This window comes from Numenius arquata, chromosome Z, assembly GCF_964106895.1.
Source record: "Numenius arquata chromosome Z, bNumArq3.hap1.1, whole genome shotgun sequence".
Lineage (NCBI taxonomy): Eukaryota > Metazoa > Chordata > Aves > Charadriiformes > Scolopacidae > Numenius > Numenius arquata.
The window spans coordinates 15,782,677-15,810,038 of record NC_133616.1 but is presented as its reverse complement, the minus strand read 5'-3'; the positions used below and the strand labels follow the sequence as shown (position 1 = coordinate 15,810,038).

At 41.3% G+C, this 27,362-nt stretch overlaps 1 protein-coding gene across 1 annotated transcript; it reads left to right on the top strand.

Moving 5' to 3' along the window:
- Positions 1-430: 430 nt before the first annotated feature.
- C6 (complement C6) lies at positions 431-26,861 on the top strand. Its single transcript, XM_074166175.1, is given in 19 exon segments — positions 431-504; positions 1,548-1,607; positions 2,851-3,000; positions 3,739-3,895; positions 6,289-6,433; positions 7,076-7,217; positions 8,059-8,197; positions 10,199-10,399; positions 12,986-13,226; positions 13,932-14,054; positions 15,279-15,445; positions 16,407-16,632; positions 17,837-18,008; positions 19,171-19,282; positions 19,684-19,816; positions 20,807-20,998; positions 21,536-21,626; positions 23,008-23,249; positions 25,115-26,861. Coding segments are annotated over 19 exon segments (2,949 nt in total). The 3' UTR covers positions 25,297-26,861.
- The last annotated feature ends 501 nt before the right edge of the window (positions 26,862-27,362 follow it).

The window sequence follows — 27,362 nt, the reverse complement described above, 5'->3', positions numbered from 1 at the left end:
GCATCTCTTGTTTGGCATCCCACTGGGGCTGGAGGGGCTTCCCTCAGTGAGCTGGAAGTGCTGAGGGTTAGGAGTTGCTCTCTGAAAGGCAGAAGCCAATATTTTTCACATAGCTTTACAAATCCCACCCAGCAGCAGCCATGGAGCCAGAGTGATGACTATTTTGATTTCTTATGACAAGTTTACACAATGTAATAAGGGTCTGGCAGAACAACAGTTTGCTAATTGTGTCCCCAAGTTGTGTAACAGCAATTCCTTGGCCAAAATAATAATAAATAAAACAACAACAACAACAAAAAAACAACTAAAAAGGCAACTGGAAAATGATGCTATGCAGGAAGCTCTGAATTGTTTTTCTTTTTCAAGGATATATACGCCGTTGGGTCCCAACAAATTGGGAAATACGTTTTGAGGACTCTGTCATCTTGACATGTTCCTGCCAGTCTGCTAGAGTGAAGGGGGATTCAATGCAGCATTGCCCTCAGGGTGGGATGCACACTGGGTATTTGGGAGGTTTTGGGTTCTGTTCCAGACTTTGATTTATTATTTTTTTTTAGGGCAAACTACTTGGTTTGGGCTTGTCATTGTTATTTCTGTTCTGCGTGGGTATATTCTCTCACTTTCCATTTTAATTCCTGTCCTGGCACCGCAGTCTTGAGGGGCTCTCAGCAGCTCCTGTCTGCTGGCTGCACTTCCCCAGGGTCACTGCGTGCCCAGAGCTCACCACGGAGGGCAAAAGGCAAAGAGCTGTAAATAACCTCAAATGTATTTGGATTTTTGTTTTCTCTGGGAGCCCCATTTTTACAGGGACGGTGCAGCAGCAGACAGGTATTTTGCCTTGGTCTGGTCTCTCTCTACTGTTTCCTAGCGAAAGAAATAACGAGTTATGAGCATGTGCCATTTTACCAGATTCTCAGACTCTTGCCTTCAAACTGAGGGCAGAGAGGTTGTGCAGCTCTATCGGGCAGCACAAGGACACCTGTAGAGCGTTAAGCTTCTATGGCCGAATGCAAAGGTATTTTTATTCTTCTCAGCTCATGTTGGGCAGCTGCATTTGTAGGAAGAGCTGTTCCTCCACAACTCTCTAGAATATGTCTCTCTGGGGGTGCTGGTGGAGAGGCCATTTTGTTCTGACCATTCCAGCCATCAGACCAGATCTGCTTTGGTTAACAGATAACCAAATCAAACAAAACCTCCAACCTTTCATTTAAAAGGCTGCAACAAATCACACCAAGGTCACACCAGACTGCAAAGTTGACTGACTTTGCAGCTAACAGTCTTACAGTAAGTTAATAAGAAGGGATTTTTGTTGGCTTGAATGCACACAGGTTATAAAACATATGGGGACGTGTTTTGTGGTATTTTGTTGTGTTTGTTTTTTTTTTCTTTAAAATGTTGAATTAATCTCTCATGTACTTACAATTATATGGCTATTGATATGCTTCTGATGTGTTGATTGGTTGGAGTTTTGCTCACAGACAAAAATAAACAGTGTTTTTCGATGTGCAGTACAGTGAAGGAATGGACAAAGTAATTGTTCTGTAAGGCTTCACCTCTTTTCTAAGCCAGCGCCGTTGGTGCAAGGAGCCAGGAACTCAGGTAAGGAAATACATGTAATACCTCTTTTCCTCATGGTTCATTGGCAAGACTGCTGATCTCTCTTCAGTTTTACCATATTTTGGGTTTGATTTTACTGAAATCTCTCTGAAAGGCTTGTTCATTGATGAATTATGGTGTAAAAAGTGCCCTGAATTCTCACTGTGACAGTTATGTGAGGATTTACTGCCTTTCTTTACTAAAGGAGGAAACAATGTTTTGACTTGATGCAATTTCATTTTTCTCAGCAAGGTATAAAAATCATAATAGCATATGTGGCTAAAAGCCCAAAATAGAGAACAATTGCACATTTCATTTCAAACTTTTAAAAATAAAAACTTTTGGAGTATTGTTTTAAAATAAATACTTTGCTTTTAAACGTCCCTATTGGGTTTTGGGTTTTTTGAGGTAAACCAAAATGACAGTGTTCTAAAATGATAGTTCTACTACAACAGCCTATCAAATTTGCGTTGACTCAATCTCATTATGAGGGGGAAAAAACTTTTGAATTTTTCAATGAATGAATAATTTGTCTGGAAGACATTTTTTAAATTTACTAAGCTTTATTACTTCCTAAAGACTGCCTATAACCTTCATCAAATGAAGTTTGACTGACCACTAGACTGAGAAATAGGCTAGCTGTTCTGTCTTCTGCTGTCAGTAGAAAATTTGGATGAGTTTTGAATAGTGATGGTTTGTGGTTTAGACAGGGTAGTCAAAACTGAGAACAACAAAAAGCTGAAGGAAGCATTCACTGCAGCAAAGCGCTTATTCAAAGGGGGTTTATAGGCATCTGAAAATGAATTGGTTACAGAGTAATAGATGGGGCTGCTTACTGTTAAGGTTCTGCTTGTTGTTTTATAGGTAGAGCTGTCTCATGCTTTTATTCTTATTCCAAAAAAATATTTTTGAGAATACTTCTAGGCAATGAAGAGCAATAGCAGGTCTTTATTTGTCATGTTCAAAATGATTTATAAGCATCTCCTTAAATAGAAATAATGCACAGTTATGGCTAGTACTCCTGATAAATGAGTGGCCAAGAAAGCCATTGCGACTTGTGGTCTTTAGAGTATTAACTAAATTACTGACAAATGTGTATCATGCATTATTGCCCTTTTCTAGGTACGCTGCTTAGGAACTCTGTATTGTGAAACAGATTTATAGATTCTGCAATCAGAAGAGATGTCTCTGTAAGGACACAGGCACAACTGTAAAGGATAGTTTCTTGAGCTGTTGTTACCTGTCCACGTGCACCTTCACTACAGACAAGATGATGTTAATGTATCTGATCCTGCTGAGCCTGGCGATTGGGAGCAGCCAGGGGTGCTACTGTGAACATTACCCATGGGAGTCGTGGTCTGCCTGTTCACAAACCTGCAATTACGGCACACAGACCAGGCACAGGTAGGGCCAAACTATCTCACTACTTACATGTTTCTATTTATTCCCTGAGAAAATACCACTTTTAGGGAGGGGGACCTGTGTCTGAAGTTCCAGCTTCCATAGTATACTGAGAAGAATTGTCATATCCAAGTATTTACCAGATGAACAAATTATATTTTAATTGCAAGACTGAAAAATTACAAAATTATGTATATAGAGCATTATGGAGTATCCAATCAAAGCTATATCTGCCAACAGATGCAGTGAGAACAGCCAGGTCCTACGATGGCCTTGCCAGCAGCATCCACATTAGGCCAGCGCTCAGTGGTCCGGGACCTCTGCCCAGTGCAGAGCACTGCTGTGGGAGGGGTCAGCTCCAGCACGGCAAGCCTACAGAGTCCCTCCCTCTAAGATTAATTTTATGATGACAGTTAAAGTCAAATAAAGACTCAGCAGCACCAAATTAGATGCCATTCAGTGGTATGCTCTAAACTTCTGAGAAATCCCCTCTTTTCCTCCTCTATCTTTCCGTATCTATTCTCTGGGACATTTGAAGTAACATGAATCAAAATAATTGCTGTGTAAATTTAAGGCATGTTTGGACTATTCTTTTAACCAACATTCTGCAACTACCTATTATCTCTCAAGTTTTTTTCATTGGGCTTAAATAATTTTCTTTAGCAGCCTTCACCCACACTTAGAGAACATCTATGATCTGAATATGATTCCTTCTTAGCATAACTTGCTACAATCTTTTAGGCAAATAAGAATGGATGAATATTATAGCCAAAACTTCTGTGACCAGCTGTGCACAAAGCAGGAATCTCGTGTGTGTAACCAGCAAACGTGTCCTATCAACTGTCTGCTTGGAGACTTTGGCCCTTGGTCAGAATGTGACCCATGCATTAAAAAACAAGTAGGTAGAAAAAGTATTTTATGGGTTAAATGCAAGAAATTATTCTTAAGAGATCTCTTTGTTTCAGACATTCAACTTTATGGCAACTCATCTGCAAAATGATGGCTTAACTTAACAAGGGAAATTGGTTATGAATTACAAGAGTAGAAGATGGAGAGAACAAGTTAAAATGAGCAGATCAAAATAGAAAGGAGTGATTTAGTAGCGTAAATCCATTTATGAGAGCTTGCTTCAAAAGTTCCATTGTCACAATTAAATATGAATTTTCCACATAAAGGATAAATTAAGCTCTAGAATTTGCATATCTGTTTAATCAAGAGAAAGTAATGGAATCTTTATCTTAACCATAGCATTTTATATATTCTAAAGACAAGGAAAATTAGATCAAATAATCTGTCAAAAAGAGTTAACTGGCAAATCCTAACCAGCACTGGCTAGAAATGCTCAGGGTACATCTCGCACTGATAGTCAGGATTGGTTTGAGATTGCTGCTAAGAAATCCAGAGCACCATTCCCCCAACCTTTATAGCCTGCACAAAAATGAGGTGGATATGTTTAGTATCCGTGGAACAAAATCCCAGGATGGTGTTTTTTCCTTTTGGGCTTGTGTCTGTTGGCTGATGGTATATTTAGAGGTGAGATGGCAGAGAGGGAAGAGGTGAAAAGTCAGGTTCAAGTGGATTTGATCTAAAGAAACCAAGCCCTGGCAAATGTAAGGTGTAGGAAGCAGAGGGGAGAGGAGTGCAGATTGTTTGGAGTAGTTACATGGCTGGTGGGTCTGAGCTTTAAGGCTGACCACAACAGTAGCTCTGAGTGTCTGTACAGGCACTGCTTACAGCTCTCTGAATGTCCTGCTCGGTTTCAGAAATCCATGCCTGAAACACAATCTTGAAAAACCTGTCAGATATCATAAGTATGTCTTTACATACATATACAGCTTTCTGATACCCATGCAGGATGAAGAAGACATGAAGAAGCTGTTCTAGGTGTAAGATGTGAACCACCCTGAGGTATTCCCATCCTGAAACTGGGATGGAGAGTATAAGAGCAGTGCAGAGAGTGAGAAACAGCAAACAAGCTGGAAGACCTGAAAAGAGGCATAGCTCCCAACTGAAGTGGTTTGGGTTTTTTTGTTGTTGGTTTTTTTTTTTTTTTTTCTTTCTTTTTGGTAATCAATATCCTCTTAAATGCCTGAGTTTCTTACCTGCACATCCATATATAGAAGCATTATTCCTTTTTTATTAACTTTAAATATTGATACAACACATTTGTTGCTTCAAGCAAAAAGGTGTTTTTGTGGACTGTGATCCATTTTTCCCTCCAAGCTATATAAAGATTACTGCTTGTGACCTTTATAAATATAAACAGCCATCAGAACGGAGGATGTGACTTCCAAGGTAAGTGTGAAGACTAGCGCAAGCAGGCTGCCAGTGAGGGGGAGGGATGAAAAGGTGGAAGCTCACGCAAATAATATAATGAGTGTTATGAATCCCAAATGGAGTACAAGGAAGGATTGTCTTGAGCTCAAAAGCTGTCAGATCCTGTGGTGCTGCTCCTCGCACTCTCCCTTCATAGCCATTTCATGACTGATTTTTACTAGACGTTTTCCTGCACTGTTTGACTCCGGGGTCTGCCTGCGCGGGGGGAAGTAACAGAAGTCTGCAAGTAACTGTGTTTTTCCAGTGGAGAAATATTATTAGAGGAGGAACTGTTCAGTCACAAACAGACAGGTCTCACCAGCAATCTCTTGCAGTAGAGGGGAAAATTTATCTGCAGTGATTTGTCTAGCAGCCTCCAGCTTTGTTATTCTGCATGGAGGGTACTGACTTGGGGAAATAAAACCCAGTGAGTTCCAGATTTTGCTCCCAGACCTTCTTTTAGGAAACTTTTAGAAACTCTCAGGAAAACCATTTTTGTCTTCCCCAGTCACCCAGTGTTCCTCAGACAAGAGGCCCCATGTGCAGGAGCCAAGCCAGCTGGTTTGGGGATGGGATATGCACCACTATCAGAATATTTCTATTTCAACAGAAATGATGAAGAGCGAGAAAAATTTTTGTAAGCCTGTTCACATACCATTTCTTACAGTACCTTTAAAACTGAAGATACAGGGACAACTTTTGATTCCTCCAGTGATGTACCCCAGGTTGTCAAGTCTTTAATCATGTATACTCCATCAGGGCTACTGAGACTCTTGGATTTCAGTTCCCTGCCTGCCTTACCTGTGGTGATGGCACGGTAGGATGTAAGGACAAAAATAACTGATTATTTCCTTCAGGGCTCTGGTTTTGATAAAGCTTCAGCAGCACTGAGGCACGTTGCTCTGCCTGGGGGGGCACTTACCTACAAAAACAGCTCACACAAACAACCCTGGGTTTATTTCTTTTGCCTTTCAGTTTCGTGTCCGGACACTTCTGCGACCATCCCAGTTTGGGGGTCAGGCCTGTACCGAGCCACTGGTGGATTCCCGCCCATGCTTCCCAACTAAGCTCTGCAACATAGTGGAGGTTGACTGCAAGAATAAATTTCAGTGTGAAAGTGGTAATGACAATCTTCATTGCATAACTGCTGCATTATTAGACAGTCAAAAGATCAGACACTGAGACAAAAAAGGTCCAGATGATTCAGATCTTGTATATTCCAGGGAAAAGGAGCAGGGAGAAAAGTCTACTTAAAATTTTCATGCGTATTAGAAGCAGCTTATGTTGGCAGTTTCTTCTGTAACTAAAAGTAATTCAAGTGCAATCTCTAGCCTGAGATGTCAGTATGACCGTGACAGCTGGACAGTAGCACTGTTCCAATAGTATTTCTTTGCACAAATTTTTCATGTACAAACACATCCATAGAGTTTGTCTGAACATAAGCTCGCACTATTTTTATTAAATTTGTAGGCATTTCTTGTTTACTTCAATTTAAATATACCTGATCAGCCTCAAAATAAATTTATTCACATATCCTTTTGCAAAACCTTAAATTAAGCTTTTGCAGCTTCAAAGCAAGGCAAAACTGGCAGAACTAAAATTCTTATTGGAATAATCTAGGCATTATACATACTGCCTTGTTTTTAATTTCTACATCAAGTTCACACCTTTGCTAGTGAAGAAGATAAACTGCCTTTTTCTGCATTCATACATGATGAATCTTTGCATAAAGTCTCTTGCTGCTGCTGTTTCTCTGGTGCAGGTCGCTGTATTGCAAAAAAATTGGAATGTAATGGAGAAAATGACTGTGGGGATAACTCTGATGAAAGAAACTGTGGGAGGAAAAAGACCCCATGTAACAGGAAGCATGATAGCATCCCAGGTGTGCACTTAATGGGCAACGGGTAAGCCAGCTTTGATTATTTTTCATAAACTTGAGAGTGTTACCTCACTAATTGACATAAAGATGTTAATTTGATATTATCCCATTAAAACACATAATCTCTCACATTAAAATTCACAAGAAATTATAAAAATGCAACCAAACCATCAGGCTAGGACTGGCCCACTGCATCTGCCAGTCCTGCTCTGGGCTGCTGGTGCACTAGATAAAGAGCAGTCAGGGAGCATTGCTGTCTGAGTGACCCTTCCTGCCGCACAGCAGCCAGAGCATCACGTATGGGCAACTTCCAGCTCAGTTATCCCAAGTGCTTCAGAAATTTTGAGGATGTTCCTCTACAGATGTTTGTTTGTCTGTGACAAGAATTGTCACAAAATATCAACCACCACCTCTTCCAGGCTACTAATTTTAAGCAGTGTAAAACCTAAACACAGGCTGCCTGTCCCAGGTAGTCTTGCACTTTTTAACTGAATTTTGAACTCAGTGTGTTCTGGTAACATCACTTATGGTAGAAATGAAGAACTGTTTGTTCATTTTCCTAGGCCATTTTTAGGTGTTTCTCTGCTTTAGAGTGACAGTCTCGTGCTGACGTTGGGATTTTCTAAAGGGTGAGGCACTGCTGGAAAGTAAGAAACAGGATTGCTACTCCAGCACTATTCAGGTGAATTCAGTGTGAATGAGAAGTTCTTGTAGAGGAACTTCTTTTAAAGAAATAACATAACTCAGATGCTCATACTGTTTCATTCAAACCTACAAAATCTCCAGTGCAGCTACGTAACACTAATTATTTCAAGTCTGTATGTCTTTCTGGGATTGTTTAATCTCTGGAAATAATTTCTTGTTAGATTTCACATTCTAGCAGGAGAGAGCCGAGGGGAAGTCCTTGGCAACTCATTCTATGGAGGACAATGCAGAACAGTGAAGCACAATGAGACAAGGAGGTCGTATCGCGTTCCAGTGAACCTGGAGGCTGTCAGCTTTCAGGTATTCTCAAGCAGTGACTCCTATCTGAAAAACTATTGCCATAAGCACAATCCAAGTTATGCACTCAATTCCTAGGTGGTAATGTGTGCCTTAGGACGAGATTTCTCAACCTGGTGAGGCCTGAATATGCTTCAGGTGATGTGTGGAAATGGGATAAATTGAGCAATTGGGTGGCTCTACTCATGCCTTTCAGATCTGTGTTTACTCACAGCATTATATATCAGAGACAACATGGTTGATTTGGGCTTCTCTCCTGCTTCTTCGTGGCTGGGGTCATGTCTTTGTTCTGACTTGGTAGCAAGGTCCTTCCTCTTAACCCTGACATAATCTGGCCAGAGGCTTGTTTAAGTCCAAAACTCATTTCAGCATCACTGCTGCATCCTTGTAGTATCAATGGCTGTCCTAACTCCAGCTTCCTTCTAGTCACCTGCAGCCTGGGGACGCAATTCCTCCCTGACCAATTTCAGCCCCTTTGTCCTGCCCGTTCCCTGACCAACCCCTCTGAAGAGCAGCCAGGAAGGGAGGTGGACACCAAATCTGGGAGGCAGAAGGACAAGAAGTACACAGTCTGGGGAGGAGTCTTGCAGGACAGGCCAAGGACAAAATCAGCCTGGCTTGTACCTTATAAAAAATTGCTGATTTTTTTTTTAGACCTGATACTTTAGATTTTTAGGTTCTGATATTCAGAAACTACTTTGAATACCACAGTTAGGGCACAACATGTGGCTGTGCATGTGTTGGCAGGCCCTGCCTGAAGCCAATAGATAGCGCATTAGGAAGGAAGGAATGCGGGATGTGAAAAAAAGCTTAGCTACTGGATGAAATCTGAACTGCTGATTTTTGCCACGAGTGCTGTGAGTTTTTAGTATTACTTTAACAGGAGCAACTGAACAAAGGACACCCTAGTATGTTCCATGGAAATCACAATTGGATTGGACATGACATGTAGGTTTTGTCAATAATGGTGAAAAATTACTGTATGCAAAAAATATTCAATGGATAAAACCAAGCCTTGGTTAACCCAGGTCTCTTTAAAGCTGTGTGGTTTATTAAGTTACTGATGTTCATTTGCAGAACTGTTAAGGGTTTGGGGAGAGACTCTTTATCAGGGAAGGTAGTGATAGGATGAGAGGTAATGGTTTTAAATTGAAAGAGGGGAGATTTAGATTAGATAGTAGAAAGAAATTCTTTATTGTGAGGGTGGTGAGGCACTGGAACAGGTTCCCCAGAGAAGTTGTGAATGTCACATCCCTGGAAGTGTTCAAGGCCAGGCTGGATGGGGCTTTGAGCAACCTGGTCTAGTGGGAGGTGTCCCTGCCCATGGCAGGGGGGTTGGAACTGGATGATCTTTAAGATCCCTTCCAACTCTAACCATTTTATGGTTCTATGATTCACCTTTCAGGGTTCATCTGTAGCTTTTAACATTTAGAGCAGCCATTGGTATAGAAGGGTCACTGGAACAGGCTTTCTTCTTGGAATTCCAGTGTGTTTTCATGCAAAAGCATATGACTTCTTGAAGAATGGAAGTGGACTGGGGGAATGGACTACCTCACCTCCCAAGGTCCTTAGCAGCCCTATTAATTAAACCAGTCTAGAAGAGAGGAAAAATGAGTCTTTCAAACACCCAAAGGGATTTTCCTGAGTTTTGGGAAATTAGTAATTTCTGAACTGATGCTGAAGTTGTCTTGGTGCTTTGCACAACAGCGTCACTGAGATTTACCAACTTGATCAGGCAAGTCCCCCCTCTCCCCCCCTCCCCCCCTTTTCCCCCCCGGCTTGGTTTAAATGACTATTAGTAAGTCTACTTATCTTGTATACATCTCAGGTATTAACCTTTTCTCAACCTCATCTTCTGTGTTAAGAACAGGTTTTTAGCTTACTGCCATGTCTCAAATAATCAGGCATGTTTCTTCCATAAAAAAAACAAGAATTCATTGCTTAATAGGTTTCTATTTCAGATTATTATTTAGACAAATGTATTTTGCTTTACTGAATCTCCAGGTAATAGATGAAGAGGATGATGTAACATCAGACTTTTACAACGATTTAACTCCCCTGAGTGATAGTGCTCATGGAAGTAGTTCATTCACTCATAGTGGTCGAAGTTCTTCTGGTATCCCATTTTTATTCTCGAGAAAGAAACGGGTTCAAATCACATCATCTTCCTCCTTCAAGAAAGCCATTGAAGCCTCATATGAAAAGGTAATTGAATGTTACCTCCGATTTCTTCCTTTCATTCAATTTCTATCTGCTCATTTCTGAACTGAGCTACCAAAGACTACTTTCCTTATTAAAGCATTGGCATTACATTTGAAAAAAAAAATATCTCCAGAATTATGCATTAAAAAGTTCCTCTTCTGATACTACAAGTTATTCCTGGTTGTTACATACCTTCTGTGATGCAACCTGCTTTTCTATTTTAAGTACAGAAATCATAGGCTTATTCCACTTAAAAAAGCATAGATTTGACATAGATATGAGATTATCAGATTGGGTAAACCACTCCTTTCCCTGTACTAGTCATAAATTAAGAAGCCAGAGTGCCATGTAGTAACAGTAGGAGACAACTCTAAAAAGTTAAATTAAATGCACTCAGTAATGTTATACGTATGCATGTACTGTGGATCAATCCACGTTAGTTTTTGATTTGATAACTAATATATTGGAGTCTCATGGCTGTCAAGATGCACTTGGTCATAAAGATAGTCTCAGAAATAACACATCCACAGAAAAATTTCTGAGAATGGAGGACCTTTTCCCCATAAAATTCTGCATGGGGGCCCGCAGGGATCTGCATCTTAGCTACTCACCCTCCTTTTTTATTGATGAAGAGAAATTGGGTAGGTTTCAGATAAACAGATAAAAATCTGTTAACTGAATATTGCCCTAGTAGGGTGCAGAATGAGCCCAGGTGACCTCCTCTCACTCTTCTCTGTACTAAAATATAAGGAAAGTTTCTTAAAATGGGACTGGAATGTTATGTAACACATTTCATTATAAACTACTTTACTAATCTTGCTGATCCTGCTCCATGTTGTTATTTTTATATATGTTTTCTTCACTTTTTTGTCACTGAACTCCCATGTTGTGATGTCAAAGGACTTCTGAAGGCATTGTATCAGAATTTGTGCCCATTCCCTTAGCCCATGTTCCTAGTATTTCTGGCAGCAGTTAATTGAGTTGGACTACCTGCACTACAATTTAAAAAATGAGACCTCAAAGGTAGGGAACCGTCTCCATCCATGGGGTTGTCAGGCAAGGACAGACATGACTCTGCGGCAACTCTAGTTGTGATATTTGGGATGAAAGATTACTTGAACGGCACGATGAAACCCCAGGTTTACTAAAAAATTTCCAATTAAAACTACTGTTTTCAACATCAGTGCAGCTCAGCTCCTGTTTGGCTGCTTTATGTAAAAGTTGTATAACAAAACTGAATTGGAGTACTCACACTTGTTTTAGACTAATCATCCTGTCTTTGGGAATAATCTTCCCTGGCCTACTAATATTTTGTATTAATACCTGGTACTTATGGGTCAAGTTTGCTACAAGCACAAGGGTTTCCCACTATGGATTAAACATGTGCTCAGAAACGACTGGAGACTTTGGAATGCAATTTCCTGGGATTGTTCCACAAGTTAGAGTTTTCAACATTGTACATGCCTTATGGATTTAACATAGAAATCACTGGGTTTGACAACTGCAAGGTAAATTGCTAGTAATAAAGGCACTTAAGATACTTTTACTAGCAGAAAATGCAAATGCAAGATGCATTTCAAACAGAAATTTGTATTTACCATGCATGTGCATGCTAAAACCAACTAAGGTTTTAAAATCAATATTTGCCAAAGTGGCCTGCAATTTTGTGTGCATAACTGAAATGTTAGCTGGCACAGCAGATAATTGAGGATCAGAACTTAAATCACCTGAAAATCCTAAAAATTATGTTACCACAGGTTATTTCAGGAGCTGAATATAAACTGGGAATTGTTACATACACAATTTCTTCCATTTTATTCTCACTGCAGCAGAAAACTGAGTATCCTTAGCTTATTTTCCAATGTGCAAATGATAGCATTGAGATGAGCAGTGCTGTGCAGAACTGAGGTCCAACTCCTGTGTTACGCTGCTCAGTCCTGGCTGGGAGAACTCTCTGTCTAGATGCATCCTTGTGTCTTCTAAGCCAAGTGACCTTGACGACAGAAGCGGAGTAGAGCCAACCTACCAGCAGGAAAATTCAGCAGAGGAACCCATATATAAATCAGTAACAAATTGTTTTATAATGAATCTTTCCTATCTGCTGGTTGGTCATTTGCTCCGGTTTCCTGCCCCTCCTGTTGCGCTTGAACTCTTTACCTCAGCCTTGTGCCATAAGCTCCCTTTTTTACTTTATAAATCCCTTCTTTCAGTATTTTCCATTCCTCTCCTTTCTCTGTTCCACTCACCAGATTAGCTGTAAATGTCCCTGAAGTCTTTTCTCTGAAACTTTTGGTTGCCTAATCAATTGCTGGTGTATTTTTTATGTCAGGAATTCTTTTGCTTTCTGTTCGGTAGGTGCTCACGGAGTCCTAATTTTATTGGAACATACAATATAAAAAAAGAGCATTGTCCTCAAGGTTGTCACAGGGCTCTTGAAAACTCCAGGGCTAATTTATTCATGGTTAAAACAGAATGATGCACAGGATTAATTAGTTATTGCAATGTATCTCAGGACATACTCTTGGTTCCTCTACTTTCTGCAGTAAATTATGTATGAAGATGCTAAGACTCCCCTTCTCTTGTTTCTAGAATTCCAACTTTATTAGAGTCCATAAAGTCATTTCTGTTGCAAACTTCACAATGAAACAGTCAGATCTGCAGCTCTCAGATGTCTTTCTAAAAGCACTTAACCACCTGCCACTGGAGTACAACTATGCTTCATACAGCAGAATATTTGATGACTTTGGTACTCATTATTACACTTCTGGGAAGATGGGTGGCTCCTATGACATTCTTTACCAGTACAGCTCTGAGGAATTGAAGAACTCGGGTATGTAATGTTTAACAAGAAAATATCATGATTTGATTACCAGCTTTTCTTATCACTGTTTTTAGGTCTTAGACCACCTCACAAACTGTCCAACAGCAAAAAGGTCTTTAAACACGCATAGACCCAGGAATTACTCACACCACCTAAATATAGAGCAAGAATATTTTTTTTTTCTTTACACTGTCTTAATTTGAAAAGTTCAAGAGGTTTCTTACTTGGTAAATGTCATTTTGTTTGGGGAAACCCTTAAGATCTTCAGTTCGAGACCAGGAGCCACAATGGAAAGGTGTCCCAGCATACTTCAGTGTGGGACTGAGGGCTGAGAGGTCCAAGTGATACTTTTTGGGATACAGTCATTAAAGTTGCTGGTATTGATTAGAAATTACTCTAAAAATACTTCCATGACTGCCAGACCGTCAAAATGAAAAGACAATACCACAGAAGTGGAAATCTGAGGTTAAAAACTGTGATCCTTAATGCCACTTGCACTAGTATGAGAGGGTACCTAAAGGGCATGGTAAGCATGACTCGGTCCCATGCTGTTTATACCTGGGGAAGCAGGTGCCTGAAGCAGTGAAGTCTCCAGTGGAGTGTGAGGAGCAGGGAGACCTGTGACGGCTCACCTTGATGTGGGAGCCTGGGGGCAATGGTGCCATCATGTAACAGGGTTATGGTGATGAAGCTGCTGCTCTGTGGTATTTCTAGGTCTGTCAGTGGATGAATCAACAATGTGTGTTCGAACAGAAACAACAAGGCGTGTGCTCTTCTGGAAGAAAAAGAAAGTCAGTAACAGATGCACCATGAACAGGATGACTGTGAAACACGAAGGTGATCATGATGAGAACAGGGTCCATGTCCTGCTACTTACCCTGGGAGACACCATTCCCCTTAGCTAGGTGCCCCTGGTGATCTCCCAGCTCTTTTGAACCACAGATACTCTTCCACTGCTGTCAGAGGAGTCTGTGTTTCACTGCTTGTCTCTGAAACAGTCACTGGAAACATCCTCTTACTTGCAAAAGAAATTATGATATAGGAGCGCTCTTCCTCTGCTCTGGAGCACCACCATCGGTGTTCCAGTGGCAGTCAGTCATGGATCTGACAAACATTCCTGGATCCAGGACCAGGCATGCTGAACCAGGAAATGGGTACAACAACAAATGTATGATCATGATGGAGTCCTGATCTTCCTTAGGGGTTGCTTAGGGCTCATTGAGAGAGTTGGGCATCAATAACACATTCCCTGACCTTCACCTCCCATCTTCCTTATGCCAAGGAGCATAAGTGTGCAGGAGTTCATAGAATCATAGAATCATCTAGGTTGGAAAAGACCTTTAAGATCATCAAGTCCAACCATCAACCACTAAACCATGCCCCTAAGCACCATGTCTACTCGCCTTTTAAATACCTTCAGGGATGGTGATTCTACCACTTCCCTGGGCAGCCTGTTCCAATGCTTGATAACCCTTACAGTGAAGATTTTTTTCCTAATATCCAATCTAAACCCTGCCTGGTGCAACTTGAGCCCATTTCCTCTTGTCCTATCACTTGTTACTTGGGAGAAGAGGCCAACCCCCTGGCAATGTTACCTGGCAATGTCAGAAATCTCAGGGACTGCAAGAACTTCGTGCATTTTCTGCAAGAATGGCAACAGTCATGTTCTGCCTAACTAAAAATAGGGTTTTCTTCACCCCCACCATGTTTTTGTCCTCATTCTATGATCAATTTCCATTACTCAGGCTTTTACAGGTGGGACTAAAGATCCTGCCTTTCAACGTGTTCTTCTAGAGAAGCCTGCTGTAGCCCCTGCATTTTTCACTAGTGTCTTGTGTAGTTCTGAAAATCTCCATGGCTAAGGAGACACGTTCAGACACTGCTGCCATAGCACGGATTGTTTTTCTAAGCTTAGACTTCATTCTTCCATGGTTAGCTTCAAAAAAATCAATCTTAGTTTATTCTTTTATATCCTCTTCACTTTTTCTTAAAACTCTGTTTTTACATCTACTATCTTTGGAGGCCTTTCTCTGACAACACTGTGATGAAATCCCCTTTCAGGTTCCATTTTGGAGTCATCCGAACGGTCAGTCTCCCTGGTCAAAGGTGGCAGGTCAGAGTACGCAGCAGCTCTGGCCTGGGAGAAAAAGGGGGCTTTTCCAGGACACAAAGTTTTCACAGAGTGGTTGGACTCAACAAAGGACAATCCTGTGGTGATTGATTTTGAGGTAAGAGAAGAACAGGAAGGGCATTGAGATTATAAAGCACTCACCAGTTAGAGATATTGAGATAATAAAGCATCCACCAGCTCTTCAGAGCTCTGCAGGTGTTTTGTCTTTTAAATCGGGATGATGCTGTGTATGATATGAAAGCACATACATATGGGCATAACATAAAGTTTTATTAGAAATACTTCTTGTGCATGCTGTTGATAAGCCACACCAGGTTTGTGTCATCCCCAGACAGCGAGAGTAAGAGGGAGGAATAGGAGCGAATTACTCTGGCACCAGCAGCAGGTCAGACCTGGGCAGGGGTTAGTTACTGTGCAGGGAAGCAATGCGTGGTGCTGGGAACGCTATTTTCCCCTGTGCTCTTTCCCTTGTCAGGCCTATGATGCAAGGCATGGCACACAGCTGAACCGAAGCAAAGCAGCAGTCCCCTGCTATGTATGTCCTGCCCACTTAAAGTGGTGTGCCGGTGCTGCTGTGAGCCCACCGAGCTGCCTAGCTCCCCGGCTGGCACAGCAGCCGCTCAGCAGCAGCAGCAAAGCACTTGAGGCAAACAGAAAACCTGCCTGGATGCAGTAGGCAGCCATCCTCTTCCCACTGCAGCTGCTGAGCTCCTGAAGCACTACACTGAAGGCAGCGTAGGGATGTCTCACATGCAGGGACTGGGTGTAAGCAAACCCCGTGTCATCTGTGGTCTCCTGAATTTTCAGACATGGTATCCTGCTTGGTTGGTTTTCCACTGGCTCAGGGAGCCCTAAATTGGGGAAATAAAAGAAATATAAACAGTGTAGTATAGATGTATAGCACTGTCATACTCCTTTAAAGCATCCATAACTTTCAACATGCCTGACTCCTGTGTGATATAGCGTAATATGTAGGCTTTAGTGCCTTTAAAATCCTCTAACTATCCCCCGCAGGACCCTGCTGGGTCTGGGTAACTGACCGAGTGGCTGTCTACCAGGTGTCGCCCATCATGGATTTGGTGAGGAACGTGCCATGTGCCGTGACCAAACGTCGCAACCTGAGGAGAGCCCTGAGAGAATACGTGGGCAAGTTTGACCCCTGCCAGTGTGCCCCCTGCCCCAACAACGGCAAGCCTGTGCTTTCCGGGACGGAGTGCCTCTGCCTGTGTCAGGCTGGCACCTATGGCAAAAACTGTGAGACACGAGCTCCGGGTTACAAATCAGGTATTTGGGGGTGATACTGTCATAATCCTCCTTCCAGTGTCTATTTGACAAAGATCAATCTGATATAATCTTCCCTTACTAAATGCATAGCACTTCTTGCCACATGGTGATGGTCAGAAAATATAAGAATATAGGTAGGAATAAAAATAAAAATCAAACTGAATAGACACAGCTCAAAAGAAACTGTAAGACATGGTAAAAGACTATTCCTTAGCTACGTAATTAAGATACTAGGAAATGAACACTTCAGCAATAAGGATGAAGTTGAGATCAAAGATAATTGATACAAAAATTTAGAAATCCATTCCTTAGTTTTCCCTATAGCTTATTATTCTTGACTAAATGGGATTGAAGTGTAGAAGGAAAACTCTTAAGGAGTTGTCTTAAGGAATTATTTTACAGAGAGGGAACATAATCATAATTCTGAAGGATTTAAAGACCAGTTTCATGCAAACAGGTTTTTGAATGAATTTGGTACTAGTGTAATACCTATGGGAAACAGAAGAGACTTACAGTATTATATTTATTATTACTTATATTTATATTCCAGGACTGAGAGGGGACAGAAGGAAAAGTCACTTAGGCAGCTCCAGGTGTCATTATCTGACCCTGATAAAGAAATATTTTGAAATAAATAAACAACTGAAGATATGCAAATAGAGATGAATGTAGAAAGTTTAATGCATGCAGAAAAGAAAATGTGTGTAAATAAAAATTTTTATATATGCCTTATGGTGGCACAGAAAAAATATCCCAGGGGTTAAGAGAAGACAGTAGTGTTCGAATTTAGCTTGCATGGCATGTAGATTTGTGGTTTGGACATGGTGCTAGAGCTCATATTTATTGAATAACTCATTAAATAGTGAGCTATCTAAAAAGGTTGTCAGCACCATGAAAACTCAAACATCTGTGTGTGCAATAGAAGCAGAAAATAAGCTGCTTCTGTGTTTGAATGTTACTTGCAATCAAAAATACAAAGGAAGCTATATTTTAGATTTTCATGAAGCAGCTGGAATTTGGCTGACCATCTCTTTGGAAAACTTCACATTCCGCAGAAAGTCTACTTCCTTAACAGTAACAATTTTAAATCCTTTGAAAAGAGCTATTATAAATTCACCACCATCCCTCTTGTATGTGGCCTTAGGAGATATACTGTGTATGGTACAGGTTTACAGAAAGATGGGATTTCTTTTAATTCTTGCAGTTGCTGTAGATGGCCGCTGGAGTTGCTGGTCTGAATGGAGTACATGTGATGCTTCCTTCAAAACAAGAAGGACCCGGAAGTGTAATAACCCCTCCCCAATGAACGGCGGGAAGCCCTGCGAAGGTGAACAGGAAGAAGAGGAGAGCTGTTATGTCTCTGTGTTCACAGACAGGTAAGAAGATGGTAAATCAAAAGACAGTCATAGTCATGGGGCAAGTTAAGGAGCCCTCCAGAATGGCTGTGGGACTACCAAGGAGAAATAACAGTCAATTCTCCTGTCTGAACTTCTGTGGTGGGGCTGAGAGAAGGAAATATCTGAAAATCTTCACAGCTTGTTTCAAATTTGGATTTACTCATTATTTACTCCTAAAAAATGGCTGATGAATTACATACCAAAGTATGCTGGTAGATCTCTTCCACTGCTTTTCATGTCTTCTTGTCCAAAGCCATGGAGAACTCATCTGCTTCCATTCATGGGAATTAGCAATTTCCATTTTTTCAATACCACATCCTCTTCTCTTAGAGGCTTAGGTCTGAACTCAGTCTCAGAGAGAATTCCACTGGAACCATCAAGCTTTTCATATTCCAGTCTCAGAGAGAATTCCACTGGAACCATCAAGCTTTTCATATTCCCTCTTTGAGTATGTCTGATGTACCAGTTTTGCATGGTTTCAGCTTAAAAACTTCCCCAACCCAAAACTGGCTCAGTTTCTTGGATCTTCAAGATTTGTAGATTTTGTACAGATTCAGTTTTTCTACTGGAACCAGGAGCTGAAGCAGGATTTTCGTCATTGCTCCTGTAATGACTACAGAGGAGATTCTGCAGTGGATAGGAGAGTATTAAAAGCAATGGGCTCCACAGTTCTTTGTTACTCACCTCATATACACACCACAGCCTGCACAGCTCCATGCCCAGAGAGACCCACCTCCTTTAACCATTGCCTGATGGCAACAGGCAGGTTTTCACTACACTGTCTTAAACCTAAAAGCACGTGGACTCCTTAGAGCCTTTCTCCATATGCTGTTCTTTGCCTCTTTTTCTTAGTCCACAGAAATATTTAATGAGTTATGTCGATAGAAATTGTAGCCCTGTATCACGACTTTTTTAAGTGCTCTCACAGTCTCTGTCCTATCAACACCTGCAACTTTTGATGTCCACCATATAATTTAACAGAATTTTATTTAGACTGGGGGGGGTTGGGGTAGGGTGGGGAGGGGGGATAGGACAGAACACACTCACAGCATTCCTTTCCAAAGCTCCTGACATTATGCCATTGTTATTTGGTGACACAATGCTTAAGATACATCCTTACCAGCAAATATTTACTTTTCAGAGGTGCTCCTTGTATAAATGATGATGAAGCCAGGAGAGAAGAGGATGTCTTGATTGGTGAACCTGAGTCTGGATGCTCCAGACCAGAACCACCAGAAAATGGCTTTATCAGGGTGAGCATGGAAGATGGGTGATACAGAAGGGAAGTATAGTAGTTGCAGAGCTGGGAAATTTTAGAGCTTCTTTGCTACGTGTGCCTGATACCCAAGCTAGCTACTGTGCTACTGAGTGTGTTGCTGTGTGTGTGGCATGCTGTGGGACTCTAGTCCACCAGAAACGGAAGCAAAGACAAGGTAAAATCCATTTCAAGCAGTGGTCCTAGAATCCTTCTTTTGTAACCATGACGTAAGTTAGTGCAGCAGGACAAACAGGTGAGTGGATGACTCATATTTCAGATTAGGAAAAGAACTCGTTCATTACATCACATCAACAGGTTTTTATCAGTGTTTCTTTTAACAATGTCCAGTCTCATTACAGTAGATTTTTGAGGGGCTTTTTGGTTCCTTTTTTCTAGAATGAAAAGAGCCAGTATGCTGTAGGGGAAGAAGCTGAAATTGCCTGTGTGAGTAGTCATGTCCTCAGTGGCTACCAGTTCCTTCGGTGTCTGCCAGATCAAACCTGGACGCGGCAACCTGTTGAATGTCAACGTAAGAAAGAGAAAACTAATTTAGCCCAGCAACAAAACAGAAATGGAAGGAAAAGACACAAAACAGATTTTAATACAGGTTTTAAAAAAAGAATCTGTAATGATACCTGAGAAAATAGCATTTTAGGAAGGTATCTCATGTAGAGATGGCAAAAACCTACTGAGTCAGTACAACATTCCTCTTCCAATTCAGAAGTGTTACTATTGTGTGCTTTGTAAGGATACGGTAATATTCAATGCTTTAGAAAAACCCTCAGATGGATGCTGTGAGGTCCTTCTCTTGTCTGGTTTTAAATATCTTTATCAGAAGGACTCATCTTTTGTTCCCAGACTTACATAGATATCTTTAAGTTGATGACAGTTATGCCCAAGAAAGTGTTCTTAGAGGAATTTGTCTACCTTTTTTTATATTAAATGGATGATGTATCTCTGATAAACACCACCACCCCAGGCTGCTTTGAAAATCGCCACAATAAATCAATGCCTTGAAGTATTTATGGTCCAATTAAGGATCAGAACTGACTTTGGTTTGCTAACAGGAGAGATTCTGGTAGTTTTCTAGAACTCAGTGTGATTTCATTGACTTACTGTTCATTTTATCCAAAAAAATTACCTGAATACACTTATGAGCTTTCTATTGCTATTCATTTTAATTGTTTTGTTAATAGCTTCATTTACAAAAGAAAAATTAAAATATGCTGTTAATGCAATTCTTATTAAACTGTAAAATTCAATTACTTATACTAACATACATTAGAAAAACATTGTAATTACTTAGTTATTGATTGAAAAATATTTTTAAATAATATGACAATGCACTGAACATTTCTAGACTTAATTATGCTAAATATTTATCAGTTTTGAATGTCTGTCAAATGTTCAGTGTTATTGAAGGTCTTTATGTCTCTTCGGATGAAGCATTGTGACTTGCTGTAAATATCTGTGCACGATAAACCCAACAAGCATTATACTTTTTTCTTGTTTATTGCAGCCTCGGTATGCCTTAGGCCACCAACATCTGACAGTGTCACAATTTCCCCATTTAAGCAACAGTACAAGATTGGTGAAACCATGAAGCTGAGCTGCCAAGCTGGGTTTATAGTCACGGGTCAAACACAGTATACCTGTGGGAAAGACCTGTCCTGGATACCTCCTGTTTTGAGATCTATTACATGTGAAAAAGGTTAGTATGCCTGCAGATATTGTACTGTTTCTATACTGCTGCTATTAACAGCACAGTTTATCTTATCTAGGTAGAACCAGGAGGCAGATGACTGGTTTTAAGACATATGACAACTGTTCATTAATTTTGTTTTTGCTTTGTCCTTACCACAATGTGATATAATTTCAGCCCCAAACTTCTGCATTAAGTTCAGAATTTTTGGCTGCAATGTACTGTACACTTTAATTATGAAACTGAGCTACTGTTTTCTAAAAAACAAAACAAAATAAACCCCAGCTGTATTAATGAGGCTTTATGAAAGAAAGTAAAGTAGGATAATGCATTCTGTTGAAACTTCAGCTTCTCTTCTTGTACAGGATTTTCCAGTAATTTTTGCAAAGACTCTTGTTTACTTGTGGAATCGCAACCACAGCAGCTTTTTAAGAGAGAAATATGGGATAAATGGAAATAAATCCATGTTAGGTTTTACAGCACGAGTCTAAGGTATTTCTGTTCACTTGGTAACTAGTTAAAATAACTCTCACTCTTTTGCTTCAGATGTGCAAACTGAAATTAGAGGTATTTGCAATCCAGGACAAAAGCAGGTTGGATCTCAGTGTGTTTGTATGTCTCCCGAAGAAGATTGTGGGTAAGTTAAGTACTTTCATCAGAAAAAGAAAAATCAGAATTTCTCCACTGATAGACCAAGAGTCTGTTTTGACACAAACCAGGAAGAGTAACAAAAGGCAACAGCAATCCAGGGCTACTCCATTCAGATATTAGCCAGCTCTGCGTCCAAATTATAGTCCCATTTATATGTGAAATAAATGAACAATGACATTAACCAAATGGCACACCAGGGTGCATCCTTATAACCTACATTACCATCTGCTACGAGAGATCACAACTCTTCCTTTTCTTCTCTTTATTACTCCAATTTCTGTATTTTCACTGTCATCACCTTGTTATAATAGGTCATGCTCCTTGTGTTTGAGATTCGTCTTTTTCAGATGAAAATGCTGCAAAATACATTGTTTGTCTCAGTCTCCAGAGCATATAAAAATATGTAAGACCAGGATTTACTGACTCTTTACACAATATGACCTGCACAGACCATTGAGCCTTCAAGTGAATAGAGGATTATCCTAGAGGACTTCTAGTACATGACTGGCAGGGTAGAGATGTGGTGGAGGTGTGGGGCTGGGGATAGGAAAGATAAGCACAAACTGAATATCAGCTGGGCTGTTGTAGGGCTGAGATCAACACACAATTCCACCACAGGGCTCCTGTGTGACCACAGGCAAGTCCCTTGGCATGGGATCCATTTCATTCATGTCGGTGCCCAAATAACCAGGTATCTTCTCTCTCTCAAGAGTACTTGGGTAAAAAAAGAGTATGTTCAGAGGGTGATAGACATTGTCAAAAGCTTGTAGGCCAAATCCTCTGAAAACTAGAGAGGTTTTGCTGATTAAAGCCATAAGCTTAACTCAGGAGGGTAAACAAGGTGAACTGTATTGCTCCCTCTCTTTGGGCAATGGCTAAGCTCAACAAAACGGTGCTGCTTGGAAATGCCTGCACTTGCTGAGAACGAATCCACTCAGGAACCAAGAGCAATACAGAAGAAAACTACCGGCAGCGTGGCTGGGTTTGCCTGCCATTGGTCCCAAAATACCTGTGCCTCAGACGCGGTCTTGCACACACAGCTTCAGGGCTGCATTAACTCAGACAAGCCACCCCAGGGCCATGGAAATTTCCCATGCCTTGTGAAGGTAACAGCATCTCTTGTTTTCTTGTGCAGGGACATGTCCTTTACCTCCCATCTGTCAGACAGGACCAAAGCTTCCTCATCTTGCGGCACTATGCTGTATCAGGTTCAGGCTCTGCAATAGCTGGGACAGCCTTAGGTCTTTAGATAGATGTCCAACATGGCCATGGCTTTGCTGTGTTTCATCTGATACTGGTGGAGCGTTTAGAAGCACAGACTTGCTCCGCAACCTGCTAAAATAATTTTTCTTTTTTCCTTGGGGCAGCCACTACTCAGAAGACATCTGTGTGCTACATGCTGTTTCTGAACAGAACGTGACCAAGGCCAGCTGTCAGTATTCAGCCGAAATGTGCCTCGGAGAACAGTCATTTCATTTCATGCATGCTGGCCCTTGCCATGGTGATTCCAACCTAGACTGGGCTATTGAAAGGGTGAAGCTCTCTACAAATAGCTTGAAGAAAGTGCCCTGTGGCTATGACACCTGCTATGACTGGGAGGAGTGTCCAGGTATGACTTCTGAACAGTGGGATTTATCCAGCCCTTTGCACCTAAAAATAAAATGTGCTGACTCGTTCACTGCTCCAAGCACGGGATTTACAAGCATTGTCGTCCATCCGAGCAAGTTACCATGAGAGGAATGAGAAAGTGTAGTCAGTCTCGTGTCTCTGCTACCAAGTATTACACTTAGATATGTGCCTTTTTTCTTAGGCACAAGTGGTGTAGCATTGCCACTTCCCATTAGTAAGGCACAAAAGGAACTCGGAGATTAAGGGAACTTTTTCAGGAGAATTAACATCTGAATCTTTAATTACAGAAATGTAGTCAGCAATGTTATCTCCCATTCCCTGCGAGGCTACTATAACCACTAGCTTGTACTTCATGAGTTAATTTGGGCCACACCCTCAATAGCATATAATTAAATTATGAAATTAAATCATGATAGTACTTAAAAAGCAAGACTAGGACCATCAGGCTTAATGGGATTTTAATGGTAAAATTTGCAAATATCCATATGTGAAAACTGTGTTTATCAAGAGTTTTAATGAAATAACTAAGCTGATGAAATCCCTAAGAGGCTTATTTGATAAACACTGTTGTGCAACTTAAGCTATTTACTGTGTAACAGTGATAAGAGAGTGGCTTTTCCTGTAAATGCCTGAGATGCTGGCTTGCTCCATGCACATCAGCCTCTTGCCAGGAAAAGGCTGAGTGGCAGCCACACTCATTCCTTCACTTGCTTCCAGAGACGAACATGATCGTTATCACACCTTGTCTACTTACGATAAATAAAGGAGCACCAGTGTGCAGCAATCCTTAACCCCTGTTTTGAAGATGCAAGATTTCTGCAGCACAGGATTTGAAGTATGTGGCGAGATGTTCTTTGTGGGGCTGAAGCAGAGGGCATGACTAGGTGTGCCTCTCAAGGGACATACTCTGTTACAGCCTCTAGGCATCTTGGGCCCCTGGGAAGTGGTTATAATTTAAAAAAACATTGGGCTTATTTATTCCTAAGAAGCCTGGATCTTGTCCCTCTATGAAAGTGGCTTAAAGCTGGATCCAGTGCCAGCACCCAATGTTTTTCTCTCAAAATCCTAAAGGAGTCCTATTCAATGAGGAAAAATGAGAGAGGAGAAAAATACATTAAATAAAATAAGTTTTCATTGTGGTGCTCAAGAGGTTTGAACTGGACTTTCCTCCTCTGCACAAAAATTTAGGGAATGAAAGTTCTGGTTTTCCTCAGAACAAGCAGTTGATACCAACACAGAGGCAGAAGATACTGTGATACCATGTGAAAGCAGCTAAAGGGAGGAAAACACACATTTTTCATGTTTTAAGAAAGGGAACACAGAAACTTAGTTTCCTGCCCAGAGAATTTCTGGGAAAGGATACAAGGAGTCAGAATCTGATTAGACCAGAAATGGGTAATGAAATAACCGGCAGGACTGAGCTTTACCACAGGCCAGCAGCAGGTAGCTTAGCATTCATAAAGGGAGCTTTAATGAAATAGGAGCTGACACAATATGGACCTTAAGACTCCATTTCACAGCAACATTGTGTGCAAGGATAATTGGGAACAGAAAGTCAACTTAATATCTTTTTGTTTAGAAGAAAGGTCAGGGAAAGCCAGTGGATAAAAATAGTTAGATACTTCCTTTCTGCTTCTGTATGGGCCACTGCTGCAAAAAGTGATATTTAAAGCTGCTTTTTTCTCTACTCCTAGTACCCTACTGTCTAGTGTACGCGCTATAGGCTTTTTGTAACTAACGTATCACAAACCTCCTTCCTTGTTGGACTTTGAAATGTTGTCAAACTATGAAATATGTTTTCAGTTGTGACACTTGCAGCTAAAACTCCAACACCTTCATTCCCAGACACGCGGACCCAGTGCTCCTGCCTGATGCCTTACCAGTGCCCCAAAGAAGAGAAACACCTTCACTGCATCCGTTTGCAGTTGACAGGGAGGAAGAGGACAGTGAGCCATTGCGTGCTGGCAGCCATGAAGTGTGCTGGCATCAACCTGGAGGTGCTGGAGCAGGGGAGCTGTCTGGTGTAACCCATCAGCTCTCCTGGCAGCCACCACGATCATCCCAATGTGTGCGGCTGAGCCACCCTGAGGAAAACTTTTGGCTGGTTATGAAAGGACAAGCAGATCAAAACCAAAGGATGACAAAAAAAATAGAGCTCACTTAACAGATTTTTGGGATAAGGGTGGCAGTGGGTATTTTTTTGGTCTGAAAATGATCTGGGGTGTGGGGTATAGGGATTGCTCTCACTGCTGATAACTCCATGGGTGCACAGAGGGAGGGAGGTAAGCAGGTGGGAAGGGAGAAAGGGGAGCATTGCCTCAGGTCTCCCCTGCCACTGGATGAGACTTTTCCTTTCCTCAGACGTTTGTTGCTCTGTTCCTGCACTTGTGAGTGCTGTGTACCGTGGTCATCTCGCCGGCTGAGTACTGGCTGTATCATCTAGGCAGGCAGACTTCAGCATCATTGCACATTCTCTCTGACACTTAATGGGGTCATGAAGGAGGCTACCTGTCTGAGTACTCATGGTATAAATTCAGGGAGAAATAGAGAATATTGAAAACCTCAAATATGCAATGATTGAGTGAAGCCCTCAAAACCATGAAATTTTAAATCAGAGTAACTGAAGGGAGGAAATGTTCTGGGTTAGCTTGCTGGTTTTAAGCCTTAGACACTGTTGGGAAATTTTTATGCTAACTGTGGAGGTGAATTAAACACATGTTTGTGCTTAAATATTAAAAAAACCCACACAAACATTAATGAACAATGCATTGGGCAGAGTCCTACTGCAATACTACACGGTTCTACATGGAGTCTGCAAAAATACATCACAAACAGATTCCTTAAATACACTTGCACCAGCACCAGTCCCAAGAGCAGTTGCATGGAGCACCTCAGCCTGGCTGTGAGTCCATTCCCCAGCCCAGCTCTGCTGCACAAAGATGGCCCCTGAGCGCTCCAGGATGCATTCCAGGATGGCTACAAGATGAAGCTGAGGCTGCTTCTTATCTCTTCACCAAGGGAGAATTCACTCCCTTGCAAAGATTTGTTCCTTCTCTGACATTTCTACTTCCAGCCAGTTTAACCCCTTCTTGTAGTTTGTCCTTCTTGCCCTCCGTGCCAGATGATTCCTCAGTCACAAATTACCACTGCTGAGCAGTTACAATCAGAATTTCCCCTCCAACACTCAGAATTATGCAAAACTGAGGATTAGAAACCTGCTTTCCTAGAAGAGGAAAGCTGAAAGTCACTGTCTTTCACCAGCAGTCAGCAGAGCAACGAAAATCTGGAAATAAAGCACAAGAAGTGTCCGTTGATGAATAACCTGCCCTGTGTATAAGTGTTATACCTTATCAGGGTCTGGGCAGAGTCATTTGGGAGCTGGGAGTGGGCTGGGTGTGAAATTGTTATTTTTCCTCTAAGGGGGTATCAGACCCCTCTATTTGGGATGTTGCCAATCTCCTAAAATCAGCAGCTAGTCTCAACTGGATGGAGCTCAAGGAAACAAGGCAATTAATCCTGCTGCTAAATACAATAAAGCACTATGTTTTCTTGTTTTAAATGTGTGGTAAAAGTTATTAAAAAACTGAGATAGATTTGCCCTTGTAGTTCTGTAGCTCTTTGCTCCAAATGAAGATAAGTGCTAATATGCTGGTGATGTTCTGGGGGAGGGTTGCAAATTTGATTGTCCCCAGCTTGTTTTTAGGGCCCTTATTTCATGTTGCTGGTTGCATTCTGTGGGGGAATAATCACTCAGAATGGTTATGTATGCCTTCTGCACCCTCAACATGCAATGAAGATTTCTTGCTCCTGACCCTCTAACCTTTATACTAGCTTTTCATTACAGGACTCTGATTCCAGTGTGACTGTCTAGTAATGTTTCTGATAGGAGGAATTTTTTTCCCTGACACTTCTCACCATGATAAATTGCCCGATGAAGTTATTTCCTGGTAAACACAAGGCAGACAAGAACTTCCTGGCTGCCCCCATTTCTCCAGCACTGCCAGTCTCAGGGTGATTGTGTGCTATGCAAGTGCTTGCATTAAGACTTATGTTGTTCTCTATTCCTGATGTGGATAGCTCCCGTAGTTTCTGT